Source organism: Glandiceps talaboti, chromosome 19 (assembly GCF_964340395.1).
Source record: "Glandiceps talaboti chromosome 19, keGlaTala1.1, whole genome shotgun sequence".
Taxonomy (NCBI): Eukaryota; Metazoa; Hemichordata; class Enteropneusta; family Spengelidae; genus Glandiceps; species Glandiceps talaboti.
In genome coordinates, this window is record NC_135567.1 from 8,734,689 (window position 1) to 8,753,257 (window position 18,569).

The 18,569-nt window shown below is 36.8% G+C and overlaps 1 protein-coding gene across 1 annotated transcript; it reads right to left on the reverse strand.

The window, feature by feature from the left end:
• Positions 1–1,221: 1,221 nt before the first annotated feature.
• Positions 1,222–17,804, reverse strand: LOC144450230 (ras-related protein Rab-27A-like). Its single transcript, XM_078140821.1, has 4 exons — positions 17,643–17,804; positions 6,516–6,598; positions 2,772–2,999; positions 1,222–1,417 (listed from the first exon to the last, which is right to left on the reverse strand). The coding sequence occupies exons 1-4, from the start codon at positions 17,802–17,804 to the stop codon at positions 1,222–1,224; spliced, it is 669 nt and encodes a 222-aa protein (XP_077996947.1).
• Positions 17,805–18,569: the final 765 nt, after the last annotated feature.

Below are 18,569 nucleotides of genomic sequence, written 5' to 3' on the forward strand. Positions count from 1 at the left end.
TTAATTGTGTAGGTTGAATTTGCAAGATAAATCTGTACATTGGAATATGTCCATCATAATAATCAAGTTGAACTTTGAACTTATAAGGGATACGAATATATTTCGATTCACTAGCTTTCACCTGATCAACATCGTCTCTCCTTTTGGGGCCAGGTTTAGAATTAGGTTGGAGATGGTAACCATTAGACTCCCTAACTTCTCTATGATTAGGTTGACGATAGTAACCATTAGACTCCCTAACTTCTTTAGGATTAGGTTGACGATGGTAACCATTAGACTCCTTAACTTCTTTATGATTAGGTTGATGATGGTAACCATTAGACTCCCTAACTTCTTTAGGATTAGGTTGACGATGGTAACCATTAGACTCCCTAACTTCTGTAGGATTAGGTTGAAGATGGTAATCGGGTAATTAGACTCCCTAACTTTTCTAGGATTATGTTGAGGATGGCAATCATATTAGACTCCCTAACTTCTTTGGGATTATGTTGACGATGTCAATCATGTTAGACTCCCGAACTTCTTTAGGATTATGTTGATGATGTCAATCATGTTAGACTCCCTAACTTCTTTAGGATTATGTTGACGATGTCAATCATGTTAGACTCCCTAACTTCTTTAGGATTATGTTGACGAAGGTAATCATACAATTAGACTCCTTATCTCCTTCAGGATTATATTGATCAAGGATGATAATCATAAAATCAGACTCCTTAACTTCTGGAGATACTTAATTTCACTTACTAAACATACACCTGTTGCTGTTTCAAAGATGCATTGAACATCTCCCCATACAATGTCATGTATTCTGCACACACAGGGAGTTTCATTGTCACTGCCATTGTCATTGTCATGTACAATTTCAGGCCAGTATTAAATTTCTTCTGAAAATTAAAATGACTCGGGAAAAGTCTTTTCTATTTAACATACACATGGAGTATACAATCTGACGCTGCTAATCATATGCTAATCATATGCTAATGAGAGACATTATTCGTAGCTCTCATATTGTGTGCTAGACTGTAAGATGCATTGTGTCGTTCCGCCTTCATCGGCCTCCTCTTGTGGGAGGGGTAGACCGATATGTGAGGGCGCCCCATCACGGTGGACCTTACAGATTAATCGTGTGCTGAACATTATAATTTTCTCGTAAAACAAGTTCAAATGAAAGCTTATCAATAAATATCATCTTGTGATCCCTGTGACTTGGTGATTTTGATCCTAGCAGTAACACTTTCCGTCTTCTCCGGCTTCGTCTATTTCCATCGGTGCTCCGAGTCTGTGGTTTTGATACATGTGTGGGAATTGGCTCTTGTCAACACTCTGTTCCATACGTATCATGACTTTATCTAGAAGACACTCTATAGCTTTACTGACATTACTACCAGTGGCAGCACTAGTTTCAAAATAAGGAAGACTGAAAAACAAAAAATCACAAAACATAGTTAGTCACGGTTACCCAGACTCACTGACTTCCACCACCCCCTGCAGACAATCTGTAGTCTAGTTCCTATACAACGCATTACAATGACTACCATCATCTCCACTCGTGTATAGGGAAAGTCGTTATACTAACACAGAAATATGTGCTACCACCGCTGGGCGAAGGGGAAATGGCGCATGTCAGTAGTAATCTATCACAAATTGACAGGTAGTTGTAATTGGTTTACTTCCTTCACACAATTACTCATTATCTGAACTCCATCTCTCCAGTCTGAAACTAAAATGATGTGGGGACGAGATAACATCATAACGTTTCTATGCATGTAGTCGGGGGAAGCACAGACTTCTGTGTTAGTATAATGACTTTCCCTATATGTGAGTGGTGATCGATGGTTGTTATTGTAATGCGTTCTATAGGAACTAGACTAGAGAATCTACACAAGCTCAATAAATAAACTTGTGTCCATTTAGGGGAATGGGATCTGGTGAACAATGGGATTACTCTTACGAAATTTCAAAAACTTTCAGGCCTTCAATGATAATAGGTTTTGTATTTACTACTGAGATGTTGATAAGTTGATTGAAATTTACTTCTAATGTGATATAGTTTCTGGTAGTATTTTATTTTTAATGTACTTGTGTATTTTTTTTACATTGCACCGATCGTACTGGTGTGACCGCTACAATTTTCATCATGGTTTACATGTACGTCATATATAAACATATTAATATCACACTTTTGAATGTCTGTTTAGAGGGAGGGGGTTATGTTCAACATTTGTTTAGAGGGAGGGGGTTATGTTCAACATCCGTTTAGAGGGAGGGGGTTATGTTCAACATCTGTTTAGAGGGAGGGGGTTATGTTCAACATCTGTTTAGAGGGAGGGGGTTATGTTCAACATCTGTTTAGAGGGAGGGGGTTATGTTCAACATCTGTTTAGAGGGAGGGGGTTATGTTCAACATCTGTTTAGAGGGAGGGGGTTATGTTCAATGTCTGTTTAGAGGGAGGGGGTTATGTCCAACATCTGTTTAGAGGGAGGGGGCTATGTCCAACATCTGTTTAGAGGGGGGGGCGGGTAGGTTACACTGTGTAATTATCCTTTACGTCAGGTATTGTTACAAGATAGCTGCAAGAAGAGCTTGCCGGTGACCATGTAGTAAGCGTTACAACTCATCCATATTTTTCAGCCATTTCACTGGTCTTCCCTCTGCACTAACTACTATACATGACATAACTAACAACTCACCCACACTATTCAGCCATACCTTTGGCTTTCTCCTTACTAACAATCAACTCTAGTTCTACATGACATAACTGACAACTCACCCATATTTTTCAGCCATCTCTTTGGCTTTCTCTTCACTAATTACCCTTTGATCTTCTAAATCTGACTTGTTTCCACATAGAACTATATCAGGGTTTTCACAGTACGCATGCATTTGTAACTGAGCTACCCAATTCCTTATGTTCACAAAGGATTGTTCACTACACAGGTCAAAGAGAAGTATAAAACCCATTGCATCTCGGAAAAATGCCGTCGTCAAACTACGAAATCTGGAAAAGAACACAAATACAGTGTTAAAGTTGTAACATGGACGACGTCAGTTATGTTTTAAACTTTACAATGTGGTAGTAGTTAACATGGCCATGTGAATGAAGATATTGGCCTTTCACTGTCTATGTTAGACACACTAAATACAATATCATGGTACTCGGTATGTTTAAGAGTGCTTGAATGTTGTCATAAGATGGTCCAAAGACCATAAATATCGTCTGTACTTGCCATATTTACGATATGATACGATACGATATGATATGATACAATATGATATATGATATGATATGATATGATACAATATGATATGATATATGATACGATACGATATATGATATGATGCGATACGATACGATATGATATATTTTATTACTGACTCAAAAAGAAAAAAAAATGACATCACAAGTTTAAAGTAAATACATATATTAAGCAAAACAATCAGATCGGATAACAGGAGTCAGAAAATAGCAATGCTAATCGTGCCTGTTCCCCGGAAACAGTAAATAATTGTACAAGTTTAGATGTAAATATATATACAAAATGTACAGTACAGCCCGAATGCAGCTTTCCGAATAGCTAACCCTGTGCTAACGACGGGCTAGCCCAGTGCTAACGATGGGCTAACCCTGCGCTAACGATGGGCTAACCCTGCGCTAACGATGGGCTAACCCTGCGCTAACGATGGGCTAACCCAGTGCTAACGATGGGCTAACCCTGTGCTAACGATGGGCTAACCCAGTGCTAACGATGGGCTAACCCAGTGCTAACGATGGGCTAACCCTGCGCTAACGATGGGCTAACCCTGCGCTAACGATGGGCTAACCCAGTGCTAACGATGGGCTAACCCAGTGCTAACGATGGGCTAACCCTGCGCTAACGATGGGCTAACCCTGTGCTAACGATGGGCTAACCCAGTGCTAACGATGGGCTAACCCAGTGCTAACGCTACGTTCACAATAGGGTGTTAATGCAGTGGCGTAACACAAAAGACTTCACAACTCTTGAAAATGGTCTATTGTTGGATTAAAAAATTTTCCCATGGCTCCACCGCAATAGCTTCTAATCTAATAATGTATATACATATATATATATATTATATATATATATATATATATATATATATATATATATATATATATATATATATATATATATATATATATATATATATATATATATATATATATATATATATATATATATATATAACTCGGTGAGTATCAATCTGCTAAGACAGTGCTCTATACCGCAGTGGCAGAGCACAATAGTTTTGGTAGTACTGGAACTCTTTCTTGGTTGTAACTCGGAGTTTCACGCATTGTGCGATCATCAGACAACTGCTGGTTTCTACTCTTTGGGTGTGCTGTCATTGGCCAACAGGCAGGGAACATCTGTGATTTGTCTAAAAATATGACAAACGAAATATAATGGCGGACTGGTCTATTAAAGTTTTTTCGCACGTCACCCTGATACAAAAGGGTCATCCAATCAACCAACGCACCTCAGACCAACAACGCACTAAATAAGTGTTAACTACGACTCAGACTCTTTTCAGTGGTCTGAGATTATGACGAGTTGCGTTTTTCCGATGGTGGGAATGAAAATCAAATCTCCATTGTGTTGCCATGCTTTGGCTATAAGAGAAATCTTTGAGTCATTTTTGGCACATTTTAAACTTTCAAAAATGCCAAACCCGCAGAGCAAAAATGTCAACGATTGACAAAACAGTGCATGACTATAAAGCCTCGCAAGTTTGTTTCAAACGTGTAGAAAATGATAACATTGAGACAAAAATGTTGCCCATTTGTCAACATTGAGAAATAATAATAATAATAATAATGTTGGGTTCTTATAAAGCGCTTTCCCACTCCGTGCTCAAAGTGCTTTACAATTATTACCCCTGGCTCGGATCAGAACGGCACAATGGCCCTTTAGTCTTCCTCAACTCCCTGGGGAGCATACAATCCATTACAGCCATTTAATTGCATAAGATTAAAGCCTTCACATTGCAACCTACATCCTACCAGGTCCCCAATTATACAGCTGGGTTGACTGAGGCACAGTCGTGGTTCAAATCTTGCCCCAAGGACTTTAGCCACTCAGAAACAAACAGCAGGCAGCGACAGGGCTCGAACCTGCAACCTGCAGATTCCGAGCTGGTCACGCTAACCATTCACCCATCGTGACTCCAAATCACAGACTTCTAGCCATGGATAGATTCATATGGGGACAGGGTTTACACAGTATGTATGTAGGAAAAACCGAGCCAACGAACCTGCATTCCACTCTTACTCAATCATCTTGTAGTGTGATGTCTTGCATCTAAAAGTGATAACAGAACCACTGCACTCATTTATAATACAGACTAATGAACATTTGGAAGCCTGTCGTCCGGGAATGTAATTCACACACATATATACATATATAGCGAAAACCCCATTTCATTTGTTTGCAATTTGAAGTACATTTAATCTTATTCTGATAACTTTGAATTTGAGTATAGTTCTGTCATACTGTTCCATGAATACACATCGACATCGTTGCTTGTACGATCCAGTTTAACCAAATTCAGTGATCCTTCCTTGAACATCGGACATTCATTTTTTCCCTGTTGTTGTGACCCATTTCATGAACATGGGACAATCACTTTCCCCTTTAAAACTGTCAAATAATATTGTGTACGGTCAGGTCATTACACAGTCCATAGTGTGAAGAAATTGTTACGATACTGTTATTCAGGGTTAGCTGAAACAGAAAAGTTATAAAAATCATTAAAATATTTTGAAATGTATTTCTTGTTGAAATCGTTCCAGTTTGTCCATTAACATAAAGAGAATATTGTTATACCAAGTAACTGTAATGTGTTTATCACAATAAGAGAATCAAACTTGAATTGAAAGACATACATGTACAATACTGATTATATCATATTAGGAATGCTTATTTTGTTCAGTGTCAAAAGTTACCTAATTGACTATTCATGAGCCATCAAATGTAAGGTCCATCAAACAACTGATGTGTACGTGTATTCTGAGCAGAAATTATTAGAACTTGCAGTGGTCTACCAGTGATAAACAACAAAATAATACCACTCACCTTGCTAACGATGACGTGTCTATTGTCTTCTTCATGAATACTGTTCTTATCAGTGCGCCATTGCTTTGTTTTGCGCTGGCGCAAGGTAGCGCCGGTCAATGGGGTCAATTAACACATTGCAAGGCCTTCATGGCCCAGCTATAGCGCTGATCAATGGGACGATTAACACCTACAAGGCCTTCGTGGCCCAGGGTTAGCACCGGGCTAACGCAAGGCTAGCAAAGTCGGAAAGCTGCGTTTGGGCTGTACTCTACCCTCAAGCCCATCCCCTCATCCCCCCGCCCACACATCTCTGAGGGGCAAAATGAAAGCAAGGCATTTATTACACTAAAACTATATACCACGTTACACTGTTATGTGCTATATTCATTCAATAAATCTTGACCTAATCTAGTGATCATAAAATATGTTTGTCTAACCTTTCTTGACCCGCTGTGTCCCATAATTGGAGATGCACTCTTTGGCCTCTAGCATTAGCATCAGAACCTCTTGGTCTATGCATCTAAGGAGCAAGAAGAAATTTGTAATAATCAGAGAGCAGCAGAGAATAATACAGACTAAATCAATCAGACAGACAGACAGACAGACAGACAGACAGACAGACAGACAAAGACAGACAAGACAGACAGACAGACAGACAGACAGACAGACAGACAGACAAAGACAGACCAGACAGACAGACAGACAGACAGACAGACAGACAGACAAAGACAGACAAGACAGACAGACAGACAGACAGACAGACAGACAGACAGACAAAGACAGACAAGACAGACAGACAGACAGACAGACATTCAATGGGCCTTTCCAAAATTTGCCATTGTGGCGCTCTACTTCCTGTCTGTGTGTACCTTGAGGTATACATGGTATAGGTTACTCAGTTAATCATAGAGCACTGCTGCTTTCCTCAATGTCTGAACAATATGAAAAACATCCCTGATTTACACTTCTACAGAATACAAGGAACAAAGCTCTTAAGAAACAGTACTATGAAGTGATGATATCCCCAAATTGAGTGAGGGCGCTGTATTCTCAACTTCCTGTTTGCAGTCTGCAATGGTCTATAGAATTACCACCTGTTGGCTCTATTATACAATCCAGGCCTATGAACTTAAATTGTGCAGTACATGTCCATCGCCACCAACAATACATTTAATATCTGTGTGGCACTTGTATACTGCACTGCTATGTGAAGACAAGTTGTGCAAAATGTACATGTACCATATATATACACATGTTTAGCACTCTATTAGCAAAATTATGGGAAATGTATAGCGCCACCTACAGTTCAAACCTGTTCATCTGTGTAGACAACAGTTCTTTTTGTTTACTATTATATTCCTTTATTATCCCTCACAGGGAAAGTTGTCTTGCAATAACACAGAATAAAATACATTATAAGTTTACAAAGAACATTAAACAAAAGTACAAAGAAGTTGAAAACTAAGAAATATAGTATATCGTTAGTTCACAGGTTTTATCAGAACACTCCAACCCCCCACTTGGTTTTACAGGCTTATTCTCCATGGTACATTGAAATATAGTACTCAGGTTTCACCAGAACCCCCCCCCCCCCCCCCCCATTAGCAGGTCTACCTCCTTCAATTACCAGGGTTTCCCAACAGCAATCAAACATTGAGACAATGAATTGAGACTAGTCTGAATACATTAATCTGTATTGCACTTAAATTTACAACCCCTGATATAAAATCATATCATGCTAGTCTGTAGACTGCCACCAAGAGTTTAAATTTGTAGTGACATGTTCTGTGTCTGTCCTTGGTTCATATCAATCTGTAGACTGCCACCAAGAGTTTAAATTTGTAGTGAAATCTTCTGTGTCTGTCCTTGGTTCATACCCATGTGCACAATTAACTAGTAATCTTTGATTGACATCCAATGTCATTATCTCATAAACACAATCCAAGGTCAGAAAGAGAATATAAATTTAGTTTACCACAGGAGAAAACACCTACCAACATAGAACAATACGATATAGTTATTTTGGAATAATATACATTTGTATAATTGGAAACGAAAGCGACTTTTGATCCGTCTTATAATACAGACCTTGATCATGCAATTTTAAACTCTTGCATGATCAAGGTCAATATACCGGTACTATAGTACTACTGAAGTAGATGAAGCAAAACGTCGCATTCATTTCCAATTTACCATTCCAAATGTAACAACAATGTATATTGTACTGTCCTAGTGATTCTTCGAACATTGAACAATATATATATCCTCCATGGACCTACAACATACTACACGTATAGGGTTAACAATCATAGTGATATTTTGTCTGTTATGTATTGTTTTTCATCGCTCTTTTAATACATTGTGTGATATTTTGTATGTGAGGACCACAATGGAAATAAGTTGTTAAAACTTTTTATGTCATCCTCGGCAAAGGTATTCAGTGATGTATCTGTTTTGTCTTTCATAGGAATGTGATAGCTGCATGCCGTATTGTATATCCATTTTAGTTGTGGTTTTCCGAGTATTTTTTTGCCAAATCAAATCAAATCAAACCTTGTTTGTGAATGTGAACTATTATGTAAAATGGCCATAGTATTAGTACAAGTGTTCTTATCTAACCACAGTGTGTAATACAAGTCTCTGTACTTCACATGCTGAGCCAAGTGTTATTAATCCAATTCATTTATTTACTTTCCCTGTTTGTAACAGGTTCTGTTTGTCTACGGTCTGATGTCAACAGTTGTATGACAATGCTGTGCAAAGTGTTATTAATAATCCAATTCATTTGTTTACTTTCCCTGCTTGTAGTGGTTCTATTTGTCCACTATCTGATGTCGACAGTTGTACTATGGTTAACATAAAGTCATCTTCATGTCTAAATTGCCTATTACATGTACGTCATTAATTTTCATGATCAAAAAATCTTCATCAGCTTGGCAGATTAAATGAATTACATATCAATAAAGCACAGTGCTGACAACAACTTTGAACTGCTTTTAATAATCTATGGAAGTCATAATAATTATACTTAGATATTTCAGTAAAGGACCACAGCCCATTATACAAAGAATGTAACAGCTTTGGTCATATGTTCAATAAATAAATAAATGTTATACGAAATGAAACTATTTATAGGTGTCCGGTTCATTCATAGTAAATGAGAAGGAGAAATTTTGCCAGAGCCAGGACTCGAACCTGTGTCCCACCAATAGGGAACTTGCAATTCAGACTGAGCATGCTCAGACGCAAAGGACTATGGGATTATCTGTGGGTATCATAATACCTAATCTGGAGCTACTGATAGAATTAACCTCCCACAATTGTCAGGGTAACTATGAATTGATTATTTGTGGTTAAAAACAATGTATCAACACTGTTTATAATGCTAATTGATTAGTATTTATTATCACATTTCCCAAGATACAACATTCAACATGGCGGGTTTGCAAGGCCAACATCCACTTTCTGCTTTCTAAACAAATACATCAGCGATCCATTGATAGATGCAGTTGTGATGTACAAGCCATGTCAGTGGCGTGAACCTGTGGTAGAGTTGGTGACCAATAATCCATGTCCTTCTTTCTAGATAAATACATCAACCAGTCATCATACAGTTGTACTAAAAACAGTTACTGTACCAGTAGATGTGCATGGTCGTGTGATTCTAAGACTATAAATATTCTGATTTCCTAGTAACTAGCTTTTTATGCTGGTAAGGTTCCAGCTACACATACATAGTGTACAACGTACAATCTAAATTAAGCATCAGTTTACCCCAGGCTTTACAAAATAATATGGGATGGACATTACAGCTAAAATGATGTAGGCTTGGTGTTTCACTCATGGAACATTACAGCTAAAATGATGTAGGCTTGGTGTTTCACTCATGGGACATTACAGCTAAAATGATGTAGGCTTGGTGTTTCACTCATGGAACATTACAGCTAAAATGATGTAGGCTTGGTGTTTCACTTATGGAACATTACAGCTAAAATGATGTAGGCTTGGTGTTTCACTCATGGAACATTACAACTAAAATGATGTAGGCTTGGTGTTTGTTGGGACATTACGTTTTTGACACAAAGATAGACATATTTCGACTTTAGACTAACAATAACAGAGACACAATAAACACAGCAGGATCCTTTGCCCAATCACATTGAACACTGATAAGCATTGCTATTCTTTCACAGTGCAGTAAAAACAGGCTTCTAATGAAAACATTACACATGGACTTGATGATTTTAATGGCTGCAATTCTTTATTTTCTAACTGATAATCAATATTTCAACTTGACTACTTCTACATCTCCCACTGTGCACGGCACCTATGTAATTGTTTCTTTTGCAAATAGAAGTTGTCTGAGGGTGTGTATTAAGTGTCATATCACCTGAGTGAAAAGCCAAGCCTACATCATTTTAGCTGTAAATGGCATCTCTATGTACTATAGTTTTTAAGTTGTGGTAAATATTGGCTTTGAACTATATACAAATATGGTCTCCATTTGGTCAAATTTATATATGCTTCTTAAAGTGGCCATATGGATGAGAATTTGGTATTTATTTTGAATTTTTATTTGATAAAACAGCTTCACTAAGTTTTTCTACTTGAAAAAATAATGTGAAATAACATATACCAAGTCTATGTTCACAACTCAATAAACGGCAAAACATTAAACAATGTGTAAAATGTTTGTTATTGTACGTACAATAACAAACTTTTTACACTTTGTGCATCTTTTTGCAATGTATTGAGTTATGAACATGGACTTGGTATATGTTATTTCACATTATTTTTTCAAGTAGAAAAACTTAGTGAAGTTGTTTTATCAAATAAAAATCCAAAATAAATACCAAATTCTCATCCATGGCCACTTTAACACAGTGATATGCATACATTATTCCATGTCCCACTATACATGTCACCTTTGTGCAAGGTTTGAATACAATGGGTCACAGCACCTCAGTGACATGGATGTGTACGCAGAGATGCATACAGGCAGACATGTGCTCAGACAAAACCCATTGTACCTGTAATAGCCTTTTTTAGCCACTGCGTATCTATCTACCTATCCCAACTATTCTAAAATTGAACATAACTGGAACCACACACAATTTTTGTAAGGCCTTAGAGTAAAATGAAAAAAAAATGTTTGGTTCCAGTTACCTAACCCCACCTAATTTTTTACAAACCTTAACTTTTTTAATAATGTATTCGAGAAAAAAATAAAACCACGAATTTTGAAGTCTCGCAAGAAATAGTGGATGCGGAAACTGACATCAACTTAAAAAGACAGTACATGACTGTATAAAACTGTTCTTCCAATCTGTAATGGCTGTACATCTGATAGGAAGAAATAAACAACACAGCGACCATTTGGAAAAAGATGGAAAACATAACTACCTCATCTAGAGAAAAAAAAAAAAAAAAAATCTACCTACCCTACCTATTCTAAAATTGAGTGTACTCGAAATTACACAATTTTTTTAGGCCTTGTAAGTTGTAGTAATATAAAATTGTGTAAAATGCGGTAGGCTGGTAATACGTACTATGTACTGCTCAATAATGGTGGACTAGAAAGGATATGTATGTTGCCTATGAAATGCATTTATTACCATGGTAATCTTTTTTATGGATACTAGAGTCTGCACTGAATTTGTATCACCGGTGGCAATTTGCTCTGACTAACTGGTACGTTAACTAGAAATAAATGATAACGTAATTGACAACACTGAAATAATTGACAAAACGTCATAGTAACGGTATGTATGTAAGTTCCATGTATATGTGTACAATTATGTACAAATACCAAAGGTCTATAAAACTATTTATTAATTGCACCTTTTAAGCTGAATAAAACCACCATGAATTCTGTGAAACCTTTATATTTATTTATTTATTTATTTTTATTTATCTATTTATTTATGAAGCCGTGTACACAAGAAGTGACATTGGCAAGAAAATATACCAAATGAAACACTGTTGTTTACAATGTCTTGAAAATATTAAGTATATCACTGAGATATTTAGCTGTGACACTTGCTAGAGTATCATCTACAAATGAAAAAAATGTACTTAAATAGAGAATGATTATCAAATTTAAGTAATTTACAGACAGTAGACTGACTGCCCTGAATTTCTAACAATGTCGGTAATTTGCTGACTAAATTTTGCCGGCTTGACTAAATGGCAAGTTAACTAAAGTAAGAGTGAATGACAAAACATATCAGTTTAAACGCATCATGCAATTAATGTAAATTGCCATACATGGGTAACGCTGCTCAGCAATTGTCGCTATCTATTTATAGAGTACCTGTATCAATACAAAGTAAAGTAAACTCAATATTAACAGATCTTAAGAAGAATTCTAGAAGATATCTGTTCAGTTTTTAAGTAAATTGGTCAGAAAGTAATTAGAAAATACAATTGTATGTTTTAAATTTTGAAACATCCATATGACCCTATCCATGTAATAGATAAAATAGCAAGGCTGAGAAGGGCTTAATTCATATGTTACAAATTAGAAGAAAATTTGTCACAAAAAAATCAGAAAATATGTTCTAAATTTTGTGACATTCAATTCATATAACCCTTAGATAAGATAGCAAAGCTGAAAGAGCTTTTGTACATTACCAGTTAGAAGAAAACTGCTCACAAAAAATCAAAAAATACGTTCTAAATTTTGTGACATCCATATGAACCTTAGATAAGATAGCAAAGCTGAGAAGAGCTTTCGTAAGTTATCTATTCGAAGTAATTTGACACACAAAAAATCAATCATCCACTCTCCATTATTGGAGCTCTGAGCAAGGTTAATGCAGTGGTTACCATTTCATCTGAGAAATACAACATAAGAGGCATGCTTGAGTATTTCAAGATGGGGTTGCTAGGCAACCGTTTACTGATGTGACCTCCTCTCATCTTAAATTGTCCAAGAATGCATACAGTGTATCTCTCTAAGAAGTGCTCAAGGCTATACGTATAGAAACTGACTTCGTGATGAAGCCATGTGTACATTTTGATCAAAGTTTCACATTTGATCTTTGGAAATGCGTACACCTACATGTATGCCTTTGTGCATAATTAAGGTAGACACCATAATGTACGATATATATATACAATGCATTTTAACATCATCTCACTGCCTCGCAGGAAAGCTGTTGAAACTCAAATGACAGAATCCTATCATGTGTGAGTGCAAGTGTTTCGTATGCTCAGGTATTTGCACAAGTATAGTTGCAGTGTTTTCTGCATCTGTACTTTAATGAGTGTAGTGAGTGAAAGTTGCAGTCTTTTCTGCGTCTGTATTTTTACAAGTTTAGTGAGTGAAAGCTGCAGTGTTTTCTGCGTCTGTTCTTTTACAAGTGTAGTGAGTGAAAGCTGCAGTGTTTTCTGCGTCTGTACTTTTACGAGTATAGTGAGTGAAAGTTGCAGTGTTTTCTGGGTCTGTACTTTCATGAGTATAGTGAGTGAAAGTGCAGCAGAAAAGGCTACAGCAAGAGTGATCACTAATACCCCTGAGTATCCATACTTGCACTCACGCAGCATGGAGTTCTGGTATGCTTATCAAAACAATACTTTACAATCTCGTGCTTTTGGCCATTTTTAACGGAAATACTTTGTTAGACTTTCCAGGGATGTAAACATCTGTAGTGTTGGGTTTTCAGTATCATTAACAATAATATTTGGCTGTCTTAAGTGTACAGATAGAATATAACACTTTCTTACTTTTCACCTTCAACATGTTTGTCAAGGTCAAAGGTCATGGTATCATTAGAAAGCTCATCATTTATAATGTGGGGGTAGACACTTGAATGGTGTCGATATGTATCAAACTTTTGGAGATAACAGGCAAAATGTGGATTTCATCTCAAATACATGTATAGAACTATTTTGCTATACAGGTTGTCAAGGTCATGTTACCCACCATGAAAGGGAATATTTTCTATGAATGGTGATGGAAGATGAGTGGACATGTGAATGAGCGGATGAATGAGTGGACAGTGTAATAAAATTAATAACACATGCATTCGGGCAATATCACAATTTAATGCCTGCCATAGGGTTGGCACTCTCTATAATAAAGTGTTGATAGTGACTTCGCTTTTGGCAAGCGACATCATCAACATTTTGGTAAAAGTGCCAACCCTATGGCAGTCATTAAATTGTGGTATCGTTCTTGCTGGCATGTTTTATTATTTAAATATTTTTTTTTTATTTTGACCCCAATATCACAAAACTGCTTAAATTAGTCATGAGAGTTCATCGTCCACTTTTCAATCACATACAGGTAATCATTAGTGTGCCCTCTAATGATACTACCAGTATATTGATAGCCAAATTGTTGTTGTGGGTCAAAATGAGAAAAACTGACATGTCTTGTGAGTCAAATTGGCTCAGAGGGTACACTGTCTAAATGTACACAAAAGTATGTCTGTGTAGCTCACGATATATGTATGGCACAATAAAGAACGCCAATGAAATTAATTGTGTCCACATCCTAAAATCAGTACCCAACGAAATCATAATTTCAACCTTTTACAGTTACGTAGTAATTATAAATAAAACTGACCTGTAATTAACATGTACACTATATCGTTAGTGTCACATAATTTTGGTATCTGTCACATATATTTGTATTTTAAATCTGTATTTGTATTTGTTTATATTTAAATTAGTAATTGCATGAAAACCCATATAAGGGATGCATTGCCATTTATAAATAAATAAATAGATAAATAAATTATAAATAAATAAATATCTAATTTGCATTGTAACAATTTTCAGTGAATATGTTATTGATTGCATCACCATAGATCAGACTGATTCAAAAACATAGTGTTTCAGTTACAATTACCGGTAGTTCAGCTTTTAAAAAAGAAACAAAATATTAACGTCTACATGTACGGTAACCATGCAAGATTGATGTTTATTTCTTTATGTACATCACTTAAAGAAATAACATCAAGTGTCTAAAAGATCAAAGCATTAGCACCTCCTTTTATTAGTATTACATACAGTTGACTTAATGAAGCACACACGTAGTAACCTATACCATATACTAGTATACCCCCAAGGTACACACAGACAGGAAGTAGAGCGCCACCATGTGGCAAATTTTGGAAAGGCCTGGTCAATCACATTGTTGACCTAATAAACCACACGTAGTTTGCTTCATGTTGTCTTGTCATTCCCACAATTCTTATTGTCTAACATGACATAACGCCATGATGCGTGAGTGGAAGTGTGGCATACTTGGGGTATTTATGTGCGTGCCTGCAGTGTTCTCTGTGGTCGTACTTTCACTAGCGTAATGAGTGAAAGTGCAGCTGAAAACACTGCAAGCATGATTGCAAATACCAGCCCCTGAGTACCCACACTGGAACTCACACGGAATAGGATTCTGTCATGTATATATGGTTATCCGAAACAGCAAATATCCGTAAAAAATGATACTCTGCGATTACACACTTTTGTTTACAATGAACGATCGCGTCCTCATTTGCATGCATGCACGTATGTAATAATGTCTTCGGCATTGGTATACCACTGATATGCTCACGCAACAGCGCAAGTAATCTCTGGTACATAATTATGTAATAATGTACCGGTACATGCACAGAGCCATAAGCCACTTGTAAATGAAACAAAATTATGCTTTTATTATCATTTTTATCTGATCAAAGTTTTCTATTTTACACACCCTACAGGGTTACATTATGAGATAAAGCTTTAGCGTGCTGGGAGTAAAAAAGTAATAACATTGCGAATGTTACTATGGTTACGTAGTTAAAAGTTAATCTGCTATTTGTCTGGTATAGTAACTATACATGTATGTGTGGCTGTTTTGTACAATCTCTCTCTCCATGTATAGTCAAATGGGCAAATTCTACTGAAAATCTAGCTAAATCTCCTGCTGGGGAAAGGGTGATCAATTTCTGTCAGAAGTAATCCATCACACACTGACTGACAGCCGTGATTGATCACTTCATCTGGACAGTTTACTACAAACTCAACCTCCAATCTTACAGGTTAATGTGGCCATATGGATGAGGATTGGGTATTTATTTTGGATTTTTAAATTACACAACAATCTTATCATGGTTTTATACTTGAAAAATATATGCCAAGTCACTGTTTGTAACTGTTTACTTGAGAAATTGCGAATACAGCGCCCTCGCTCAAATTGGGGGTATCATCACCTCATAGTACCGTTTCTTCAGAGCTTTGTCCCTTGGTATTCTGTAGAAGTGTAAATCAGGGATGTTTTTCATATTGTTCAGACATCGAGGAATGCAGCAGTGCCCTATGATTAACCAAGTCACCTACACCATGTATACCCCTTAAGGTACACACAGACAGGAAGTAGAGCGCCACCATGTGGCAACCTTTGGAAAGGCCTGGTCAATCACATTGTATCGTCCCTTTAACACTAGCAAGCCAGACTATCATTATTCAAATGAATCAGTATGACAAACATGTCATAGCCTACCTGGGTCAATTATCTTGTAGGTCAAAAGGTAACAGCTTGTAGTACATGGCAGATACTCATATGTTCAGTAAGCAACAATCAACGGGAACCTAAGGAGCTATACTTTAGATCAACAGGTCAGGCTTGTTAACGCACGACAGCAAATGAAAACCCAAAGGCTATTAATATTATAATGGAATTCTCCTGTAGGTTGAAAGGTCAACCAATTGCATGTACATCACTTATAACTCCAGACAGGTACTAATCTGTGAGTTATAAAAGTTAATTGCCGTTTGTAGTTTTGTACTTCATCAATTGGATAACATCAAAAGCTGTGAAAACATTTATACTTAGTAGTTAAGTCAGAGATCTCTTATCACCTTACTTTATTTCTTTCATCCATACATTCAGATTCAATTTAATTCTCAATCACAATTCCTACTGTACATTTGTACTAGGAAGATCTTTATCATGGCAATACAGTTTGGAGTCATGATGGGCGAATGGTTAGTGAGGCTGGCTTTGAATCTGCAGGGTGCAGGTTCAAGCCCCATCGCTGCCGTTTGTTTGTGAATCGCTAAAGTCCTGCGCAAGCTTTTAACCACAACTACATGTACACAAATGTAGTATGGGTAACCAAGACTAGTGGTCTCGTGGTAGAGCCCCCAGTGGTGGGAGTATGGGTAACCAAGACTAGTGGTCTCGTGGTAGAGCCCCCAGTGGTGGGAGTATGGGTAACCAAGACTACTGGTCTCCTGGTAGAGCCCCCAGTGGTGGAAGTATGGGTAACCAAGACTAGTGGTCTTGTGGTAGAGCCCCCAGTGGTGGGAGTATGGGTAACCAAGACTAGTGGTCTCGTGGTAGAGCCCCCAGTGGTGGGAGTATGGGTAACCAAGACTAGTGGTCTCGTGGTAGAGCCCCCAGTGGTGGGATATGGGTAACCAAGACTAGTGGTCTCGTGGTAGAGCCCCTAGTGGTGGGAGTATGGGTAACCAAGACTAATCCCCTTGTTGCATGGATATCCAACCTAACCTCAGGCACAAGCATCCATATTATTAGGGCCATCAAACATACTTTAATTTTTGGTACTTACCACACGTTTTTCCCTAAAATCGATTCCTACGGTTGATATAAATTTTGAGTTGAATGTTCCATCTGTGTATTGGTAAAGAAAACTGGTTTTACCGACACCGGAATCTCCCAAAGCAAGGAACTTTATCAAATAATCATACTCTGCTGTTGAAGACTCTGTCATCATGATACACTGTAACAAAACATATATGCAAATATGATACACTGTAACAAAACATATATATATATGCAAATATGATACACTGTAACAAAACATATTATGCAAATATGATACACTGTAACAAAACATATATGCAAATATGATACACTGTAACAAAACATATATGCAAAATATGATACACTGTAACAAAACATATGCAAATATGATACACTGTAACAAAACATATATGCAAATATGATACACTGTAACAAAACATATATGCAAAATATGATACACTGTAACAAAACAATATGCAAATATGATACACTGTAACAAAACATATATGCAAAATATGATACACTGTAACAAAACATATATGCAAAATATGATACACTGTAACAAAACATATGCAAATATGATACACTGTAACAAAACATATATGCAAAATATGATACACTGTAACAAAACATATATGCAAAATATGATACACTGTAACAAAACATTATGCAAATATGATACACTGTAACAAAACATATTATGCAAAATCAATATTATATGTACAGGCCATGGACAAAATATTACACATACAACGGGCCATGGACAAGACTAGTTCCACTGAACTATTTCCATGGTCCAGTGTCATCAGATAACAATTGTCTATTTCTTTTGTATTCATTTTGTATATTTGTATCATATGTTTCTTTGAAAGTGTAGCTTATTTTTGTTATCTGGTGAAATAAATTTCATTCATTCATTCAAAATATGTAACAAAACATATATGTAAATATG

Excerpts from the sequence above, each read along its gene's own strand:
- LOC144450230 (XM_078140821.1), bottom strand. The coding sequence starts at position 17,804 with ATGACAGAGTCTTCAACAGCAGAGTATGATTATTTGATAAAGTTCCTT. Across the intron at positions 3,000-6,515 it reads GACACAGCGGGTCAAGAAAG|ATTTCGTAGTTTGACGACGG; the intron begins GTTAGACAAACA and ends GTTCTTTTCCAG. Across the intron at positions 1,418-2,771 it reads GAGATGGCTGAAAAATATGG|TCTTCCTTATTTTGAAACTA; the intron begins GTGAGTTGTCAG and ends TTTGTTTTTCAG.